Raw genomic sequence first — 18,504 nt, 5'->3', positions numbered from 1 at the left:
TGTTCAGTTATGGATTCGATATGTGGATGATGTGCTCATCCTGTGGGATGGCACATCTGAAGAATTCAGCAATTTTGTCTCAATCCTGAATAAAACCGATAAAAAAAATTTTAACTTTTGAAACAAATGAAAAAGATATTAAAAAAAAAGAGGGCCAATGTATCGTGACTGAGAACTTTAGAGAACCTAATGCAACAAATAATATCTTGCATGCCCAAAGCATTCATCCTGAACATCTGATTAGGGGGATCCCTTATGGAAAATTTCTTAGGTTAAGGAGAAATTGTTCCTCTCTGGCAAAATTTGATATTCATGCGGCCCAAATGGCGGAGAGATTCCTCAAAAGAGGATACTCCAAAAGATGTATCAAAAGGGGAATATACAGAGCAAGAGGTATGCCCAGAGATACAATTCTTTATGACAAAAAAAAGGAGAAAGAGAAAGGACCAATTAGGTTAATTTCTACCTTTAATAGCCAATGGGATGGATTACACATGATTCTGAATAGAAACTGGCATCTTTTAACTATGGATGACCGAATTAAACAGGCTGGCAGAAATAGACCCCAAATGGCAGCCAGAAAAGCCCAGAACCTAAAAGATAAACTAGTTAAAAGTCAGTTTATTAAAGGGCCGTCTGAAGCAGATTGACTTAGAAAAAAATAAGGGAATAATAGGCAGCTTTCCTTGTGGCCAGCGTGTCTATTGCACATTTATAGATAGCACCAAAAGATTCTCTGTTGATGGGTCAAAATTCTACGATATAAGGTTTTTCTTTAATTTTCAGTCAGGAGTCGTCATTTGTTAAGTTGTTCCTGCCAAACTTTCTATGTTGAAAAAACAAAGATTGAATACAAGAACACAGGGACGACATTTTATATGCTAGAGACACAAATGTCGCCAGACATTTTGCCCGATTTCACAATAGTGAGGTACACTCTTTAAAATTCATCGCTATTGACAAAGGCATCACATCAAGTAGAGGTGGTGACAATAATGGAATCCTTTTGGAAAAGCGAGATGGATTTTTAGACTTGTTACCAGAATCCCCAATGGTCTAAATGACAAATTCAAATTTGCATCTTTTCTGTAATATATATTTTTCTCAGATATATAGATTTTTTCGAGATATATAAAAACTAGAGAATGCTCTGACTATAGTAGTTAAGCCTAGGTCATTCTAAAGGTGGGGTGGATTTGCCAATCTCCTCTGACATATTGTAATAAAAGTGACAGTAAAATGCTGATACTTGTATTGAAATAATTAAAGGTGGAATGTTCCACACTAATTAGCAGGTGCATAATTAACCTGAAGCATTATCCAGGTGCTATAAAAGGTGGAGATCACTGGATAGAAGTTATGCCCTGATGAGGCCCCTGTATGCACAAGTTGTTGGTGAGGTGAAACGTACGTTGGCATGATGTGCACTTCTGTACTTACACTATGGACATCTGAGTAGTGTTTTGTTATCTTAAGGACATTTCTGATTTACCACTACATTATCTACAGGAGAACTGTTGTTCTACAAAGGTTGGGACAAGCTACGAAATATCTGTGGTGTAGATAGATGGTCCCTAGATGCATGCAGTGATGTAAGATATATGCGGCTCTAGAAAGGATAAGTTTTGTGAGATGACCCAACAGCCCTATTGTATGTGTATATACATCTTTGAAGCTGATAAAGTGTAAACCTATGCTACTGAAAAGGAGTTTTCTGAACACACAGTACAGATGAAGAATTGTGCTTAGGAGATGATGATCCCTGATGTTTGATGCTTACTGGATCTTGCCGCTTGTATTTGTGGCATTTGCCTTTTCGTAAAGTTTGGAAACAGCTTATCATTATAATGGAGATCCTATCAGCAGAAGAGATGTGACCGTTTTAACCTATGGCAAGTTCATAACAGCACATCGTTTCTTCACCAAATCCCTGAGGCTAGCCGATCCTCTTCAGCGACGTCGGTCACGTGATCGGAATTCACTGTGAGCGGTGCCATCTGAAAGGAATCCTGAAGTGGAATGGATGGGTTATGTGAGTAACTGATCTAGTGTGCAGCTATCTGCTGCAGTCATTTTCTTTCTGGGACTTTTGTTCTGGACTGTTACTCTTGTGAAATAACAGCAAAGTGTTTTCTATGTGTTTTGTTTGATTGTTCATACCTGTATACACTGTATTTTTCAATAGGCAATGTATTTACGGCTTTAGTTTATTAGTGACAGCGGTACCGTTTTGTCTCTTATATTTTAAACAGGTTAATATGTCGAGTGTTTGTATGCTCACTGGTTCTGCTATATTGCAGAAGGTGATATATATATATATTTTTGTTCTTTTTAAGAGTGCTGTATATCCTCTCTTTCAAAGGGTAGTATTGTATATCCTTTGAGTCTCTCATTTTTTGTCTATTATTATATTTAGCTTTGAGGACTGCACCGTGAAACATAGTAGTATTTACACCTCTATCCTTTATTTATTTTATATAGTTATTTCATTACTAACTAAAAAATGTTTATAAAAAAATATCTGCTGCCTGTTTAAAAAAAAAAAAAAAAAAGTCTAAAAAGTCTCATATTCTAATCCTCTACACTGCAGTCTGAGAAGATCAGCCTGCCTGGGAGATCATTTAGTAACCCTTTTATCTTACATACTGCTTTTTATTTTAAAATACAGTATAGAACTATTTTACCTTGACAAACATTTTGTTTAAATAATACAATAGAACTAAACCACTTGCAGAATATTTCTTCTTCACAAAAATACAATGTCGAACAAACAGATTTTAGAGAAAATATAAAATCCTCACCTTGTGAACGTTTGAGAAAAAGAACCTGGACTAAATCTTCAAAAGCCATGGCAGCAGATTTGAAAGAAAAGCAAACATTTTTTTATAAATAAGCAGTGCACACTCGTACTTTATTCGTAAAAAATGAAACATGTACAACATTCCTTCAAACAATGGCAAAATGTATTTGACATGCGTAGGTGCAATTTTTTTTTTTTTAAATATAAAAACTATACTAACAGGATAAAAACATGTGTGTGTATATATGTGTGTGTGTGTATATATATATATATATATATATATATATATATACACATATATACACACACACACACAGTATACACACACACTGTATATAAAAAAGCAGTTAAATGAAAAAAAGAGATTGTTTTGTAAAACGGAGGTTTACTAATTTTACTTTGAAAGGTAAACAAGATAGTCAAACTAATAAAAGATGTAAACTGTATCGCTAAATTAAAAAATAAATGAAAAAACAATAGTATTATTGTTTTCTTCTTTATAAAACAGAATACCCACCAGGACATTAAACATACCACTGTGCTGAACACATCTTGCCAGTTTATTTGACTGGTAACCTTACACTAAGGCTGATGAGCTAAATTTCAGCATAGTACTCTGAAAATGTAATAAAGTTCCTTTAGAGAAGTGCTTCTCAACCGTGGTCCTCAAATACCCCAACAGGCCAGGTTTTCATTATAGCTGAAAGAGAGCAGAGGTGAAATAATCAGCTGATGGGTGAAGCAGGTTAGTAACCATGGTTACGGATCATCTTATCACACCTGTGCTCAAGTTCAGCTACAATGAAAACATGGCCTGTTGGGGGTACTTGAGGACCGCGGTTGAGAAACACTGCTTTAAAGCGATATCAAACACAAACTGTTTATTTTGTGAATCAGACAGAGCAAACAATTTTTAAAAGTTTCCAATTTACTTCTATTAGCAAATTTGCTTCGTTCCCATGGCATTCTTTGTTGATGAGATACCTAGGTAGGCACCTGGAGAACTACATGGCAGGAAATAGTGCTGTCAACTAGAGCTTTTGTAAATGGATAACATTCTTTCGAAATAGCTGCCATATAGTGCTCCAGACACGTGCACGCTCCTGAGCTTATGGCGCTGTTTTTCAACACCGAATACCACGTTAAAGAAAATTTGATATCAGTAAATTTGTAAAATTGCATGCTTTATCTGAATTATGAAAGAAAAATGTAGTTTTCCCTTTAAGACCCGTTTCCTGCCATGAAGTACAAGGGAGGACACAAACATTTGACGTTAGATTATAAGTCTTCGCATACATCTCATTTTTGGTAGTCTATTCTTTTTTCAGACGCTTCTCCCTGGCATCTTTTCGCTTCTTCTGTAGGGTTTTGAGTTCTGTCATCACTGACAAAGTTTTATACACCCAGTGAACCTATACACAAGACAAAAATATTAGCACAACTGAAGTTAAAGTAAAAAATATATATATACATTTACTCTTAATAATTGCCAATGAGTCAAAGAAAAACTAAACTGGGCATCACGTGGACATGAAATCAAATTATTTTCTTTTTATAATTCAGATAGCGCATACAGTTTTAAACAAATTTCCAACTTATCAAATTTGCTTTATTCTCTTGGTATCCTTTGTTCAAAGAGCAGCAATGCATAACTGGGAGCTATCTAAACACATTGAGTGAGCCAATGACAAGAGGCATATAAAGACAGTACTGCTATTAAACGTACCTAGGTATGCTTTTCAACAAAAGATACCACGTGAAGAAATAAAATTAGATAATAGAAGAACATTAAGTTGTTTAAAATGGCATGCTCTATCTGAATCATTACATCACTATCTCTTTTAGTCATAAACAGTTGGTGAAGGTTTTCTAAACCATAAGAGAGAGTAAAAATAAGTAAAGAATAACATTTAAAACATTTATCATAGTTTGCTCATTAGGAATATTTAAAATATGTTATTGATGTTGTTTAAATGTTGTACTGTTTTTATGCCGCACGTAGGGACGTATTGCAAACTACTAGCATTATAAATAGTAGTCACAGATCTCTGCCTCTGAAGCAACAATCACCTATTGGCAATTGTGTTTAATAGAAACTTAAATTCTACCGTTCCAAATGATTGAAATTAAATAAAAGGTTAATATTTATTATTTCTTGGCAGCTTTTTTCTCTCCAAAACCTTGCAAACTTTAAATTGCTAGGTATAACTACAGTAGCACAGTTAGTGCTTACCATGCTATTGTTTTTCCTCTTTAGACTGCAGCTCTCTTTAAAGCCACTATCTTATTTTAGCTATTAGTGAAGCACTGCACCTTCACACTGGGCGCCGCCATCTTGGAATTTAGTAATTCCCCTAATGATACAGCCACTGGTGGATTTTAATGTGCTCGTGAAGACCTGGGGTTGTTGCCTAGCTTCCCTAACAGATAATCAATCAATCAATGGATGGTCCACAGCACTATAGTAAAAGTTCACTTTATTAGGAACAGTGTAAAACGAAATGGTGACGTTTCGGGGGTTACCCCCTTAATCATACAATTTGTGCAATCTTTTACAAACAACTTTTAAAGGCATTTTGGTGCCAGATACTCTACTTCTTAGTATCTACTGCCATCTACTGGATTCTATAAGTAACTATGGCAATACACGACATCTATCTTTATGCCTTGCAATGTAAATTCCTTTCCACATTTACTTCTATAGCCAATTAACAAAATATGTAAAAGATATTTATACACATTTAAAAACAAAACACAATCCAAACAAAAGCATATACTGTTGGACATTTGCTCTAAAGAGGAATAAATTCTGGATATTAAGGCCTATAGTAAAAACTCATACCACATTAAAAAAATACAGTTAGATCGTAATCTTTACTAAGGCCCTTGGGTCTAAGTTTTTCCAATCTATGTATCCATTGCATCTCTATAATATTGTGTCCTTTATCAATGAAATGTGCTGATAGTGGTGCCTCTAAATTACCGCTTCTGATGTTAGACCTGTGCTGGCTCAATCTATCCCTTAATTTCCTGGTAGTTTCACCTAAGTAGATTAGAGAACAAGGGCATTTGATCAAATAAATAAAGAACTTTGAATCACATGTAAAGAAATTGTTAATGGTGTACTTTTTCCGATTGTGGGGATGATGGAAGGAATCCCCTTTAATGATAGAGCTAGAGCTCATACAGCTAAGGCAGGGGTAGCTGCCCGTCACTTTCCTACCAATATGTGTTTCTTCTAATTTACGTTTAGATCCTATATTGGTACTCACTAGGTGGTCCCTCAGATTTTTTACTCTTCTATATGTTAGGAGAGGAGGTGCTTTAAATTCAGGAACGTCCTCATGGCAATCCTGTAGTATACTCCAATGTTTATTTACTATCCCCTGGATTTCCTGACTGAGGGGATTAAATTGTGTTACAAACACCATACGTTTGGTTTCATCCTTTTTCTTTTGTGTAACCCCCCCCCCCATGTTGATCTCTCAATTTTTTCTTTCAACAAATTCCTGTGATATCCCCTCTTAATGAATTTTTGTTGCATTTCTTTAAGTCTGAGATCAATTTTACTTTTAGGGCTGCAACTAATGATTATTTTCATATTTTTTTCGATTAATCGACTAATCGGATAAAAAAAAAAAAGAATCAATAATAGTTTCCTACATTTTAAATAAAATCCACATACTGAGTGTTACAAATATCAACTTCAGACATAGAGGCCTATATGTATCAAAGGTCTTGCGGACCTGATCCCACAGTGCGGATCAGGTCCGCAAGACCTCGCTGAATGCGGAGAGCAATACGCTCTCCGTATTCAGCATTGTACCAGCAGCTCTCAAGAGCAGGGAGGTGTCAATCAACCTGATCGTACTCGATCAGGTTGAATTGTGGCGATTCCTGTCCGTCTGCTGGAGCAGCGGTCTTTAGACCACTGCTTCATAACTGCTGTTTCTGGCGAGTCTGAAGACTCGCCAGAAACACAGGCCTACAAGCTCCATATGGAGCTTGATAAATGGGCCTCTAAAACTTTACATTAACACAACTGTTTGTCCAATTTTTAAGCAGCAGAACACAGTTTTATAATTAAGTAGAACAAAACCGCAAACTGTTTGAAAAGAGTTAGAACTAGAAACAGGTAGACTATCACTGTTTTTAACATTCTCTTATTCACTCTTTCAGAAACTTTGCATTGAAATGCAACAATCCAAATGATAGACTATTATATCTGGGTTGCACATAAGCCAGGAGTAATTGTAAACTTAGTGTCCTGAAAAAGTAAACGTCTGTAGACGTCCTTTAGGCTAAGGGCATAACCATAAAACACAATACCCTGTGCAGGAGCTCATCAGAGTGAAGCAGCTGGTGTTGCGTACAGACCAACTAATTGCAAACCAACTAATCGATTATGAGATTCGTTGACAACCATTTTCATAATCGATTATCGATTATGACGATTAGTTGTTGCAGCTCTATTTACTTTCCTCACTCACTATCCTTTTTACCCTCAGTAGCTGACTTTTAGGAAGTGAATCTTTGAGTTTTTTGAGATGGAAGCTGTCATAATGCAACAATATATTTCTATCAGTTTGTTTAGTATGGAGACCAAATGCGTTTCCCTTTTTGTATACTACTGTGTCTAAAAAGGACACCGACTCCTCGCTGTAAGTCACCGAAAATTCCAACCCCCTCACTGCAGTGTCGAGTTCTCTAACAAACTTATTATGGGATCCAATGTCACCCCACAATATGCCAAAGACGTCATCTATGAAGCGCCACCAAACTGCACCCATTTCTTTAAAGATATTATTTTCATAGACAACACGTTCCTCAAATTCATTTATAGATTGGCATATGATGGACCGACATTGGACCCCATAGCTGTACCCTTTCTTTGAACATACAAGGTATCTTGAAATAAAAAATAAATTCCAACATTATACCAATCTTAACAGGTTCTCAATGAAATCACACTTAGAGTCAGTATATCCCTTATTCATTTTAAGGTTCTTTACTTTGATGCCTATTCCTGTTTCATATTTTATGGCCGTGTACAGACTTTTTACGTCCATAGTATAGAGGATACATTTATCAGAGTTTAACTGTAGATTTCTAGCCTTTATCTTTTAAATATTATGACATCTTAATAACCTCTGGCTGTAACACCTTATCCAAAAATTTGGCGCTATTAAAGACTATAGGCCTACCCGGTGGTCTTTCAACATCTTTATGAATCTTGGGTACTGTATAAAATATTGGTGTCCTAGGGGTTTTGCTAATTAAATAATCCATTAGTTGTTTATCTATATGCCCTTGTGCTAGGCCTCTGTCCAAGACAGTTTTAATTTCTTTTTGTATTTCAGCAAATACAAATACAAAACCTCATAAATCTCAGCGTCATTAAGTTGTAAAGTGATTTCAGAGATATAATAATCTTCATCAAGTACCAACGTGGCACCTCCCTTATCGGCCCCCTTCAGTATAATATTGGTGTTTTTTCTGAGACTCATTAATGACTGTCTATCGGTTTTAGTAAAATTCTTATTGCCCCTTAAGCCATGTTTACCAGCAATGTTGTCATGTTTAACTTTAGCTTTCAATTCACACATTTCCTTATTTACCAGTTTAGTAAATGTTTTCATACTGTGGTCATTAACAGGGTAAAAATAACTTTTTTCTTTTTTTTTATATATAAACCCAATTCTTTCAAGGACCATTGTTGCTCTTCAGTGTAGTCAAAAGGGCGAAACTACCTTTAACTTTTAGGGAATGCCATATTTTCAATTTAATATTATGGTACAATCTATGTAGATCTTTATCAAGCTCGAAAAAGTCAGTGTCAACCATTGGGCAAAACGACAAGCCTTTGTTTAGCATGTTTATTTCTTGTGCAGACAGTTTGTGACTAGATGTATTGACCACAGTATTATTTATGTGGTGAATACATCTCCAGTATTCCACTTAGGGGTGTACTCACTTTTGTTGCCAACGGTTTAGACATTAATGGCTATGCGTTGAGTTATTTTGGAGGGGGCAGCAAATTTACACTGTTATACAGGCTGTACACTCACTACTTTACATTGTAGAAAAGTTTAATATCTTAAGTGTTGTCACATGAAAAGATATAATAAAATATTTACAAAAATGTGAGGGGTGTACTCACTTTTGTGGGATACTGTATGTTCTGAAACAGTTTATTTAGAGCATTTTATTTTTTAACAAATTCCTTTCTTTACTAAATCCTGCAAAGTGCCAACTACAGATGATAAAGCTTGTGAACCAATCAGGGCCGGCATACTTGTGTATGCTCCAATCACATACCATACCCTTATCTTGAACAGAATGGTGGTATTTCAGGAGTTCAACTATAAGTACATTTTTAACCCTTTAGAAGGAGTGAAAGACATAGTGGAAAAGAAAGACTTGTTAAACATTGAAAAAAAAGCTCTAACAAAATAGATTTATATTTTACACAGATAATTTTCCTTTAAAATATAGACTTCAGCCCTCTATAGAATGCCAACTCTAAATGTATATTAAAATATTTTAAAAGACCACTAAATATAGTAGAATGTAATAATTAACAAATACACAATAAAAAGACAATACAATAGCACTTCGAATTTGAAATGGGCAGTGGAATATTTTCATAGCTAATCCAATTTTCCCTTACCTTGTATCATGTGACAGCCATCAGCCAATCACAAAATGCATACACGTATATAATGTTCACTTTTGCACAGGAACACATGAAGTGCTCTTGCACTGTGTTTGTGTCAGTGGCATTATATCATTATACCAGTAGTGTCAGTGACATATCATTACACCAGTAGTGTCAGTGACATTATATCATTGTATCATTACACCAGTAGTGTAAGTAACATATCATTGTATCATTATACCAGTAGTGTCAGTAACATTACGGATGTATCATTATACCAGTAGTGTCAGTAACATTATATCATTACACCAGTAGTGTAAGTAACATATCATTGTATCATTATACCAGTAGTGACAGTGACATATCATTGTATCATTACACCAGTAGTGTAAGTAACATATCATTGTATCATTACACCAGTAGTGTCAGTGACATTATATAATTGTATCATTATACCAGCAGTGTCAGTGACATTATATCATTGTATCTTTATACCAGCAGTGTGAATAACATTACGGATGTATCATTATACCAGTAGTGTCAGTGACATTATATCATTGTATCATTACACCAGTAGTGTCAGTGACATATCATTGTATCATTACACCAGTAGTGTAAGTAACATATCATTGTATCATTACACCAGTAGTGTCAGTGGCATTATATAATTGTATCATTATACCAGCAGTGTCAGTGACATTATATCATTGTATCATTATACCAGCAGTGTGAATAACATTACGAATGTATCATTATACCAGTAGTGTCAGTGACATTATATCATTGTATCTTTATACCAGCAGTGTGAATAACATTACGGATGTATCATTATACCAGTAGTGTCAGTGACATTATATCATTGTATCATTACACCAGTAGTGTCAGTGACATATCATTGTATCATTACACCAGTAGTGTAAGTAACATATCATTGTATCATTACACCAGTAGTGTCAGTGACATTATATAATTGTATCATTATACCAGCAGTGTCAGTGACATTATATCATTGTATCATTATACCAGCAGTGTGAATAACATTACGGATGTATCATTATACCAGTAGTGTCAGTGACATTATATCATTGTATCATTACACCAGTAGTGTCAGTGACATATCATTGTATCATTATACCAGCAGTAAAGAGAAAAATGGTCCTGGGAAACACTGATTTTTATCTATTTTGGGCAGACTTGTTTGTCTGAATTATCTTATGTATTTAAGGAGTCAACATCCAAAAGTGTGCTAAAGCATAATTTTTGTATAAGCATACACAAATACACTATTTATAGATATGTACACACTGAGAAAATGCTGTAAGCACAAGGAACATACAGTGTATATTAAAATGTAACTTTTATTCAGTTATTAAGTAAAAGACAGCTTTATTATACTCAGAAAAATGCTGCCATGAGACAATTAAAAACACTTCTCTGCCGAGCAGCCAACAATTATTTACTAAGATTCTTTTTCTACTACTGAATAAAGGTTATAACTAGGGATAGATTTATATAGTAAGCAGGGGCAATGATGTTTGTGAAAGTCCCTGCAGGCTCAAATTACAATGATTGAGTAACAATAATAAGTTTAGACTATTGTCTTATATTAATATAATTGCTGAGCGGTGATAAATCACTATCAAATAGCCCCTTAGGCAGATATCTTAAATCCCATAACCCATTTTTGGACGAACAAACATATGATTTAAGGCTGGACACAGACCGAGCAGAGAGTTGATTAAAATACACACACACAAAAACCCTGATGCGGTCACGTTTAAAATTACGTTTCCTCAGAGGGGGTGTGCCGGGCCGCAAATTGACGATATTTATGCAAGTTAGAAACAAGCCTACTTGGGGGTCAGAACGTACCCAGAGCTATGATTGGCTTCTATCATATTGTATTCTACCAATCAAAGATTTACTGCTGTTATCGTCATGTGTAGTATTGATGTGGGAAAAACGTACACACCTGTTGTGATGTGACTGGAGAACGATTTGGATTGGCTATTAGAATATGAAGGATTATCACATCTAATAACGATGTTTATATACAATACAGTTGCCAGTTTGCTATTATATTATATGATAAGAATTTGATGTATAGTTGTATTCAATCCAGTTATATTAAGATTTGCCTCCACATGCTAGTGCCATGGCTCATGCAGGGGAAACTTTCTTGCATACCTGTCATGATAAATTGAGAGAATTCAAACAAACTTAGATGTATTGTTTTCTTTAGAACAGAGAGAGACTGTGTATGATTGTGTCTTATTTGACATATTGAGCTGTATTGATAATTGCTGGCAATATCTATTCCGTTTCGCTATTCTTTAGGTAAAAAATATGGAAGATTAGATTTAAGTATCAGAATGATACAAAGATTCATAGTAAAGAATGCCCCAGACTAGCTGCTTGCTTGTCTAGCAAAGCATTTGTATTGGTAATGTAAAAGCGACATGTTTGATTACAAATCTTGAAATGATAAGCTTGACGTGATATCTTAAATGCTCTATATGATGATAGATATAGCGAATATATAGTTATACATGCGTCGGGGTCTTTTCATGTTATTCATAATAAGCCTTATCTTATGTGACTTACTCGTATCAACTAAAGTGAAATAAAATGAATTAAAATAAGTAAATAGCTCATCTATGTAGGAGAGAATAGAATAAACCAAGTGACTAAGAAAGTGAAGCAAAAATTGCTGATAAAAAAAGGAAAAAATTATCAATAAGTGCTATGGAATAGGTAATAAAATTTGATGGAATGTTGTGTATGAATAAATTGTGCGTGATTGAGAAAAATAGAGCTAGGTAAGTAGCTAGAATTAAGTTAAAAGTGGGATTTAGATCATGTGTATTATTGACCTCCAAGTAGGCGTGTTTAAAGGGACACTGAACCCAAATTTTTTTCTTTCATGATTCAGATAGAGCATGCAATTTTAAGCAACTTTCTAATTTACTTATATTATCATTTTTTCTTCGTTCTCTTGCTATCTTTATTTGAAAAAGAAGGCATCTAAGCTAAGGATCCAGCAAATGTTTGGTTCAAGACCATGGAAAGCAATTGGTGCTGTCCAATCAGCAAGGACAACCAAGGTTGTTCACCAAAAATGGGCCGGCATCTAAACTTACATTCTTGCTTTTCAAATAAACATACCAAGAGAATGAAGAAAATGTGATAATAGGAGTAAATTAGAAAGTTGCTTAAAATTGCATGCTCTATCTGAATCAGAAAAGAAAAAATTTGGGTTCAGTGTCCCTTTAAATAAATATCGTCAATTTGTGGCACAGCACTCCCCCTCTGAGGAAGCGTAATGTGAAACGCGACTGCGTCAGGGGTTTTGTGTGTGTGTATTTTAATAAGCTTTCTGCTCGGTCTGTGTCCAGCCTTAAATTATATGTTTGTTTGTCCAAAAATGGGTTATGGGATTTAAGATATCTGCCTATGGGGCTATTTGATAGTGATTTATCACCGCTCAGCAATTATATTAATATAAGACGATAGTTTAAACGTATTATTGTTACTAAATCGTAATTTGACCCTGCAGTGACTTTCACAAACAACATTGCGCCACCGCTTACTATACAAATCTATCCAGTTATAACCTTTATTCAGTAGTAGAACAAGCATCTTAGTAAATAATTGTTGGCTGCCCGGCAGAGAAGTCTCTTTAATTGTCTCATGACAGCATTTTTCTGAGTATAATAAAGCTGTCTTTTACTTAAAGGGACATAATACTCATATGCTAAATCACTTGAAACTGATGCAGTATAACTGTAAAAAGCTGACAGGAAAATATCACCTGAGCATCTCTATGTAAAAAAGGAAGATATTTTACCTCACAATCTCCTCAGCTCAGCAGAGTCAGTTATGTGTAAAAAGTTATACTTCACCTGCTCCCAGCTGCAGGTAAAAAAATTAAAAAAAATGAAGAAATGAACAGCAGCCAATCAGCATCAGCAGTGCTGAGGTCATGAACTCTTACTGTGATCTCATGAGATTTGACTTAACTCTCATGAGATTTCATAGTAAGCTTCCTTTACCTGATTGGTGAAATAATATGAGAGTTCACGATGCTAGTCCCTTCAGATGTCCCAGGACAAACACACTAAAATGCTGCTTAGAAATCCTTTACAATGGGAGGTGGCTACTGAGGAACTTTTGAGGTAAAATATCTTTCTCTTTTACATAGAGATGTTCAGGTGATATTTTCTAATCAGCTTTTTACAGCTATGCTGCATCACTTTCAAGTGATTTAGCATATGAGTATTATGTCCCTTTAATAACTGAATAAAAGTAAAATTTTAATATACACTGTATGTTCCTTGTGCTTACAGCATTTTCTCTGTATACCTATCTATAGATAGGTTATTTGTGTATGCTTATACCAGTAGTGTCAGTGACATATCATTATAAAAGTAGTGTCAGTGACATATCATTGTATCATTATACTAGTAGTGTCAGTGACATTATAGATGTATCATTATACTAGTAGTGTCAGTGACATATCATTGTATCATTATACTAGTAGATTCAGTGACATTACAGATGTATCATTATACTAGTAGTGTCAGTGACATTACAGATGTATCATTATACTAGTAGTGTCAGTGACATTATAGATGTATCATTATACTAGTAGATTCAGTGACATTACAGATGTATCATTATACTAGTAGTGTCAGTGACATTACAGATGTATCATTATACTAGTAGTGTCAGTGACATTATAGATGTATCATTATACTAGTAGTGTCAGTGACATTACAGATGTATCATTATACTAGTAGTGTCAGTGACATTATAGATGTATCATTATACTAGTAGTGTCAGTGACATTATAGATGTATCATTATACTAGTAGTGTCAGTGACATTATAGATGTATCATTATACTAGTAGTGTCAGTGACATTACAGATGTATCATTATACTAGTAGATTCAGTGACATTACAGATGTATCATTATACTAGTAGTGTCAGTGACATTACAGATGTATCATTATACTAGTAGTGTCAGTGACATTATAGATGTATCATTATACTAGTAGTGTCAGTGACATTATAGATGTATCATTATACTAGTAGTGTCAGTGACATTATAGATGTATCATTATACTAGTAGTGTCAGTGACATTATAGATGTATCATTATACTAGTAGTGTCAGTGACATTACAGATGTATCATTATACTAGTAGATTCAGTGACATTACAGATGTATCATTATACTAGTAGTGTCAGTGACATTACAGATGTATCATTATACTAGTAGTGTCAGTGACATTATAGATGTATCATTATACTAGTAGTGTCAGTGACATTATAGATGTATCATTATACTAGTAGTGTCAGTGACATTATAGATGTATCATTATACTAGTAGTGTCAGTGACATTATAGATGTATCATTATACTAGTAGTGTCAGTGACATTACAGATGTATCATTATACTAGTAGATTCAGTGACATTACAGATGTATCATTATACTAGTAGTGTCAGTGACATTACAGATGTATCATTATACTAGTAGTGTCAGTGACATTATAGATGTATCATTATACTAGTAGTGTCAGTGACATTATGGATATATATATTTATACCAGTAGTATACACATTTTAACAGGCATTAAAGCATTACCCCACATTTTGTTTCCGACCCAATGATTACATTACAGATAACATACAATTGCAAATAAATAAGGTCACTGAAGTGCAAAAATTACTAGGCATAGGAATTAGTCTATTTCGGGCCCATCCAAATGACGAACATGGGGCTGCAAGCCATTTGGGAATTTTCAGAACTGGATTTATTTTTGTGAAAGTGCAACACACTAAGGTCTGGATTTGCACAGTCTATGATTTTTACTCCTGCAAACGGTTGCACAATTGTAGTTGAAGTACAGGTCAGGAACAGCAGAGAACTGCTGGTATACTGAGCAAAAAAGGCTGATTAGCAAATCAGCAATGGCAGTTGCACAACCCAGCTGAGAATGCCACTCCTGATAGGCTCACTGGCAGTTTCTTCTAAGGACCAACAGTTCTCTGTGGATACCAAGTGATTCTTCAAATATGCGTTTAACCCCTTGTAGAATCGCTAGTGCTAAGATAGACATACTCTAACAAATTAAAGCATGTGATTTTTGCACTTCAAATAGCGCTTTAATAAGCAAATTAAAATGAAAAAGGTAAAAACTATTTACAGAAGACAATACTTACCACAATGATTATGGAGTTACACAATAAAGGTGCTGAAAATACTAAAGAAATGAACATCCCAGAGGAATCAAAATATTGCTGTTTTGAAAACTCTCTGAAAAACAAAATAATGTAATCTTAAAGGGATATTAAGCACTGCTCCTTTAGTAAAAATAAATGTTAAATCAAAGTAAACATAGAAAGTAATTGCCAAACAGCAAATAACTTGTTTTCTTGCTAAATGAGCACTTAGAAATTCTCACACAGCTAAATAAGAGAGCTACCATTACAGAACGTAGGTTACACAGTCAAATTATTTTTGCAGCAGATGTCCTAAGCTGAACAGGGGCAATAAACTAATTGCAGCTAGGTGTCTCCTAGCAACACTAAAAGAAAAAAAACCTCCTATTCTGCCTTCCTGTAAAGGCTGCAGCCTTCTTGTAGGGCTGTGACAGGAAGTAATGAGCCCTGTACAATTGAAGCTAAAAAAGTAATAAAATGGTAAAATCCTTTTTAAGTGATGATTAATACATATTGCAATGCATTAAGTATACCCACTGCTTAGTGCTTTTTTTTATTAAAACAAGGAAACAGACTGTTGCCTTTAAAATAAACACAAGTCAAAATTAAATTCTTGTAGATCAAATAGAGCAGTGATTTTTAACCTTTTTTCACACATTGTAGCCTAATACAGCATATATATATACACATACTGTATGTATTGTGCTGTTATGCCATGCCTCCTACAAACTACCCCTGCACTGGGAGTAAAAAACAAGCAAAGTTTAAAAAATATGTCACACTGTTGTCAGTCTGCCGTGGCACACCTGAGGATCTCTCACGGCACACTAGTGTGCCACGGCACACTGGTTGAAAAACACTGAAATAGAGCATGTAATTTTAAGAGAGACTTCAGTTTATTTCTATCCATTCATTCTCTTAGTATTTGTGGAAAAGCATTATGTAGATAAATATATACATATTCCTTTGGCCATTGACTCAGCAAATTAGCTCACCTGGTTTCAGTAGTGTATACCTGCTCTGCAACTGACTGTGTGTTTAAAATAGCTCTATCCTATGGAAACCACAAGCAGCAATAGACTTTGACAAGAAACAGAATAGTTTATAAGAGATTACAATGACACTTGCCATGTTGAGGTGGGATAAAGCAACGGGTAGGAAGCAGATGGAAGAAAAGCACGGAGGTCAAATCGATCAGAGAGACTGTGTTGTGTTTGTGGTCTTAAAAGGAAATTAAACCCAATTTTTTTCTTTTATAATTCAGATAGGAGTATGTGATTTTAAAACAACTTCACATTGTATTCATGTTACCTCATTTGTTTTGTTCTCTTGGCAACCTATGTTGAAAAGGTTACCTAGGAAGGCTCAGGAGCTACACATATGCGCCTTATGTTGTTGGCTCACACAATGTGTTCAGCTAGCTCCCTGTAGTGCATTGCTGCTGCCTCAACAAAGGATACCAAGAGAATGAAGCAAATTAGATAATATAAATAAATTGGAAAGTTGTTTAAAATTATATTCTCTATCTGAATTGTGAAATAAAGAATTAGATTTCCATGTCCCTAACGTGTTTAACACAGGAGGAACAAAAATGCAAATTGAAATGAGAAGCACTCTTAGTTAAGCAGAATCAGCTCTTGAGAGAGGTGTGTAAACCCTGGACACTGTGTAAATCACCTAAATTAAAACTAAAATTAAAATATTATAATATTCTTTGAAGAGAAAAAAATAAAAGTAACATTATGGAGGGGCACTGTTTTGTAAATTTCATTAGAGGGTAGGTCCGCCACCTAAGACTTTGAAAACCACCAAAGACCTTTGAAACGGATGCACCCTCCATCTTGACCATTTCACCAGGTGGATGAGGAAATACATATGACTTAACATTTGTATCCAGACTCGAACTGGCAGACTGGAGGCTTTTTGAAGTAGGTCATCAAAATCTTTCTTCTTTGTGGGTAAACAGAGTAGTGCATTCTTTGTATCGAACTGCGTCCCCAGGAAAGTGATAGACTGAGTTGGCTGAAACTGACTCTTTTGGAGATTTACCAACCATCTGAACTCCTACAGAGTATGAAGTAACTGTGCCCTGTGACACTCTGCCTGCTGAACATTGAAATCAGAAGAATGTTGTCTAGATAATGTATCACAAAGAGACCCCCTGACCCTTATCTCTGCAAAAAGAGGAACTAAGGCGTTTGTGAATACTCAAGGAGCTGTAAACATGCTGAAGGGAAGAGTATTGAATTTCAAGTTCTGTCTTCCTATTGCAAATCTTAGAAATTGCCTGTGAACCTCTTTGATAGGGATGTGAAATATGCATCCTTTAAATCCACTGATAAAAGGTAAGCCCTGGAGGCACAATGTTTATTTCTGAAGTGAGGGACTCCATTTTGAATTCCTTGACTGGTCTCCAGGAATAATTGTTCTTTTTTACTAGAAACAGAGGAGAGTAGAAGCTATGAAATGCTGGCATACCAGAACCTCTTAAAATTACTTCCTGTTCCAGAAGTTTTTGTACAAACTGGTAAATGGCTTGAAGTTTTTTTTTCTCTGGGAAGATTATAACGCTATGAATTGGAGGTTTCTTCTTGAATTCCAGTGTATAACCTCTCCTGAAAATCTGTAAGACCCATTTGTCCGAAATTACCTCTGTCAAGATGTATCTGAACCTGAAGAGCCTTCCATCCAAAGGCATCTGGATAGGCGTACCTTCCTTGTTTTTTTATTCCATCGAAAATTTGCCGCCCTGGTACGACCTCTACCTCTTGCTTGTACCTGCGTTTTCTAATCTGGAAGGCAAAAGGAATTCCTTCTGAAA

General features: G+C 35.1%; 1 protein-coding gene across 1 annotated transcript in view; it reads right to left on the bottom strand.

The window, feature by feature from the left end:
• Positions 1–3,165: 3,165 nt before the first annotated feature.
• Positions 3,166–18,504, bottom strand: part of TMEM18 (transmembrane protein 18) — a 32,966-nt gene continuing 17,627 nt past the window's right edge. Inside the window, exons 4-5 of the mRNA XM_053709733.1 lie at positions 15,684–15,777; positions 3,166–4,212 (exon numbers count right to left, since the gene is read on the bottom strand). Coding sequence (XP_053565708.1) covers positions 4,114–4,212; positions 15,684–15,777 — 193 coding nt within the window. The 3' untranslated portion in view covers positions 3,166–4,113. The remainder of the gene's footprint in view (positions 4,213–15,683; positions 15,778–18,504) is intronic.

Source organism: Bombina bombina, chromosome 4, assembly GCF_027579735.1.
Source record: "Bombina bombina isolate aBomBom1 chromosome 4, aBomBom1.pri, whole genome shotgun sequence".
Classification (NCBI taxonomy): domain Eukaryota; kingdom Metazoa; phylum Chordata; class Amphibia; order Anura; family Bombinatoridae; genus Bombina; species Bombina bombina.
Note: the sequence above shows the minus strand (reverse complement) of the source record. Positions and strands in the feature narration are given on the sequence as shown.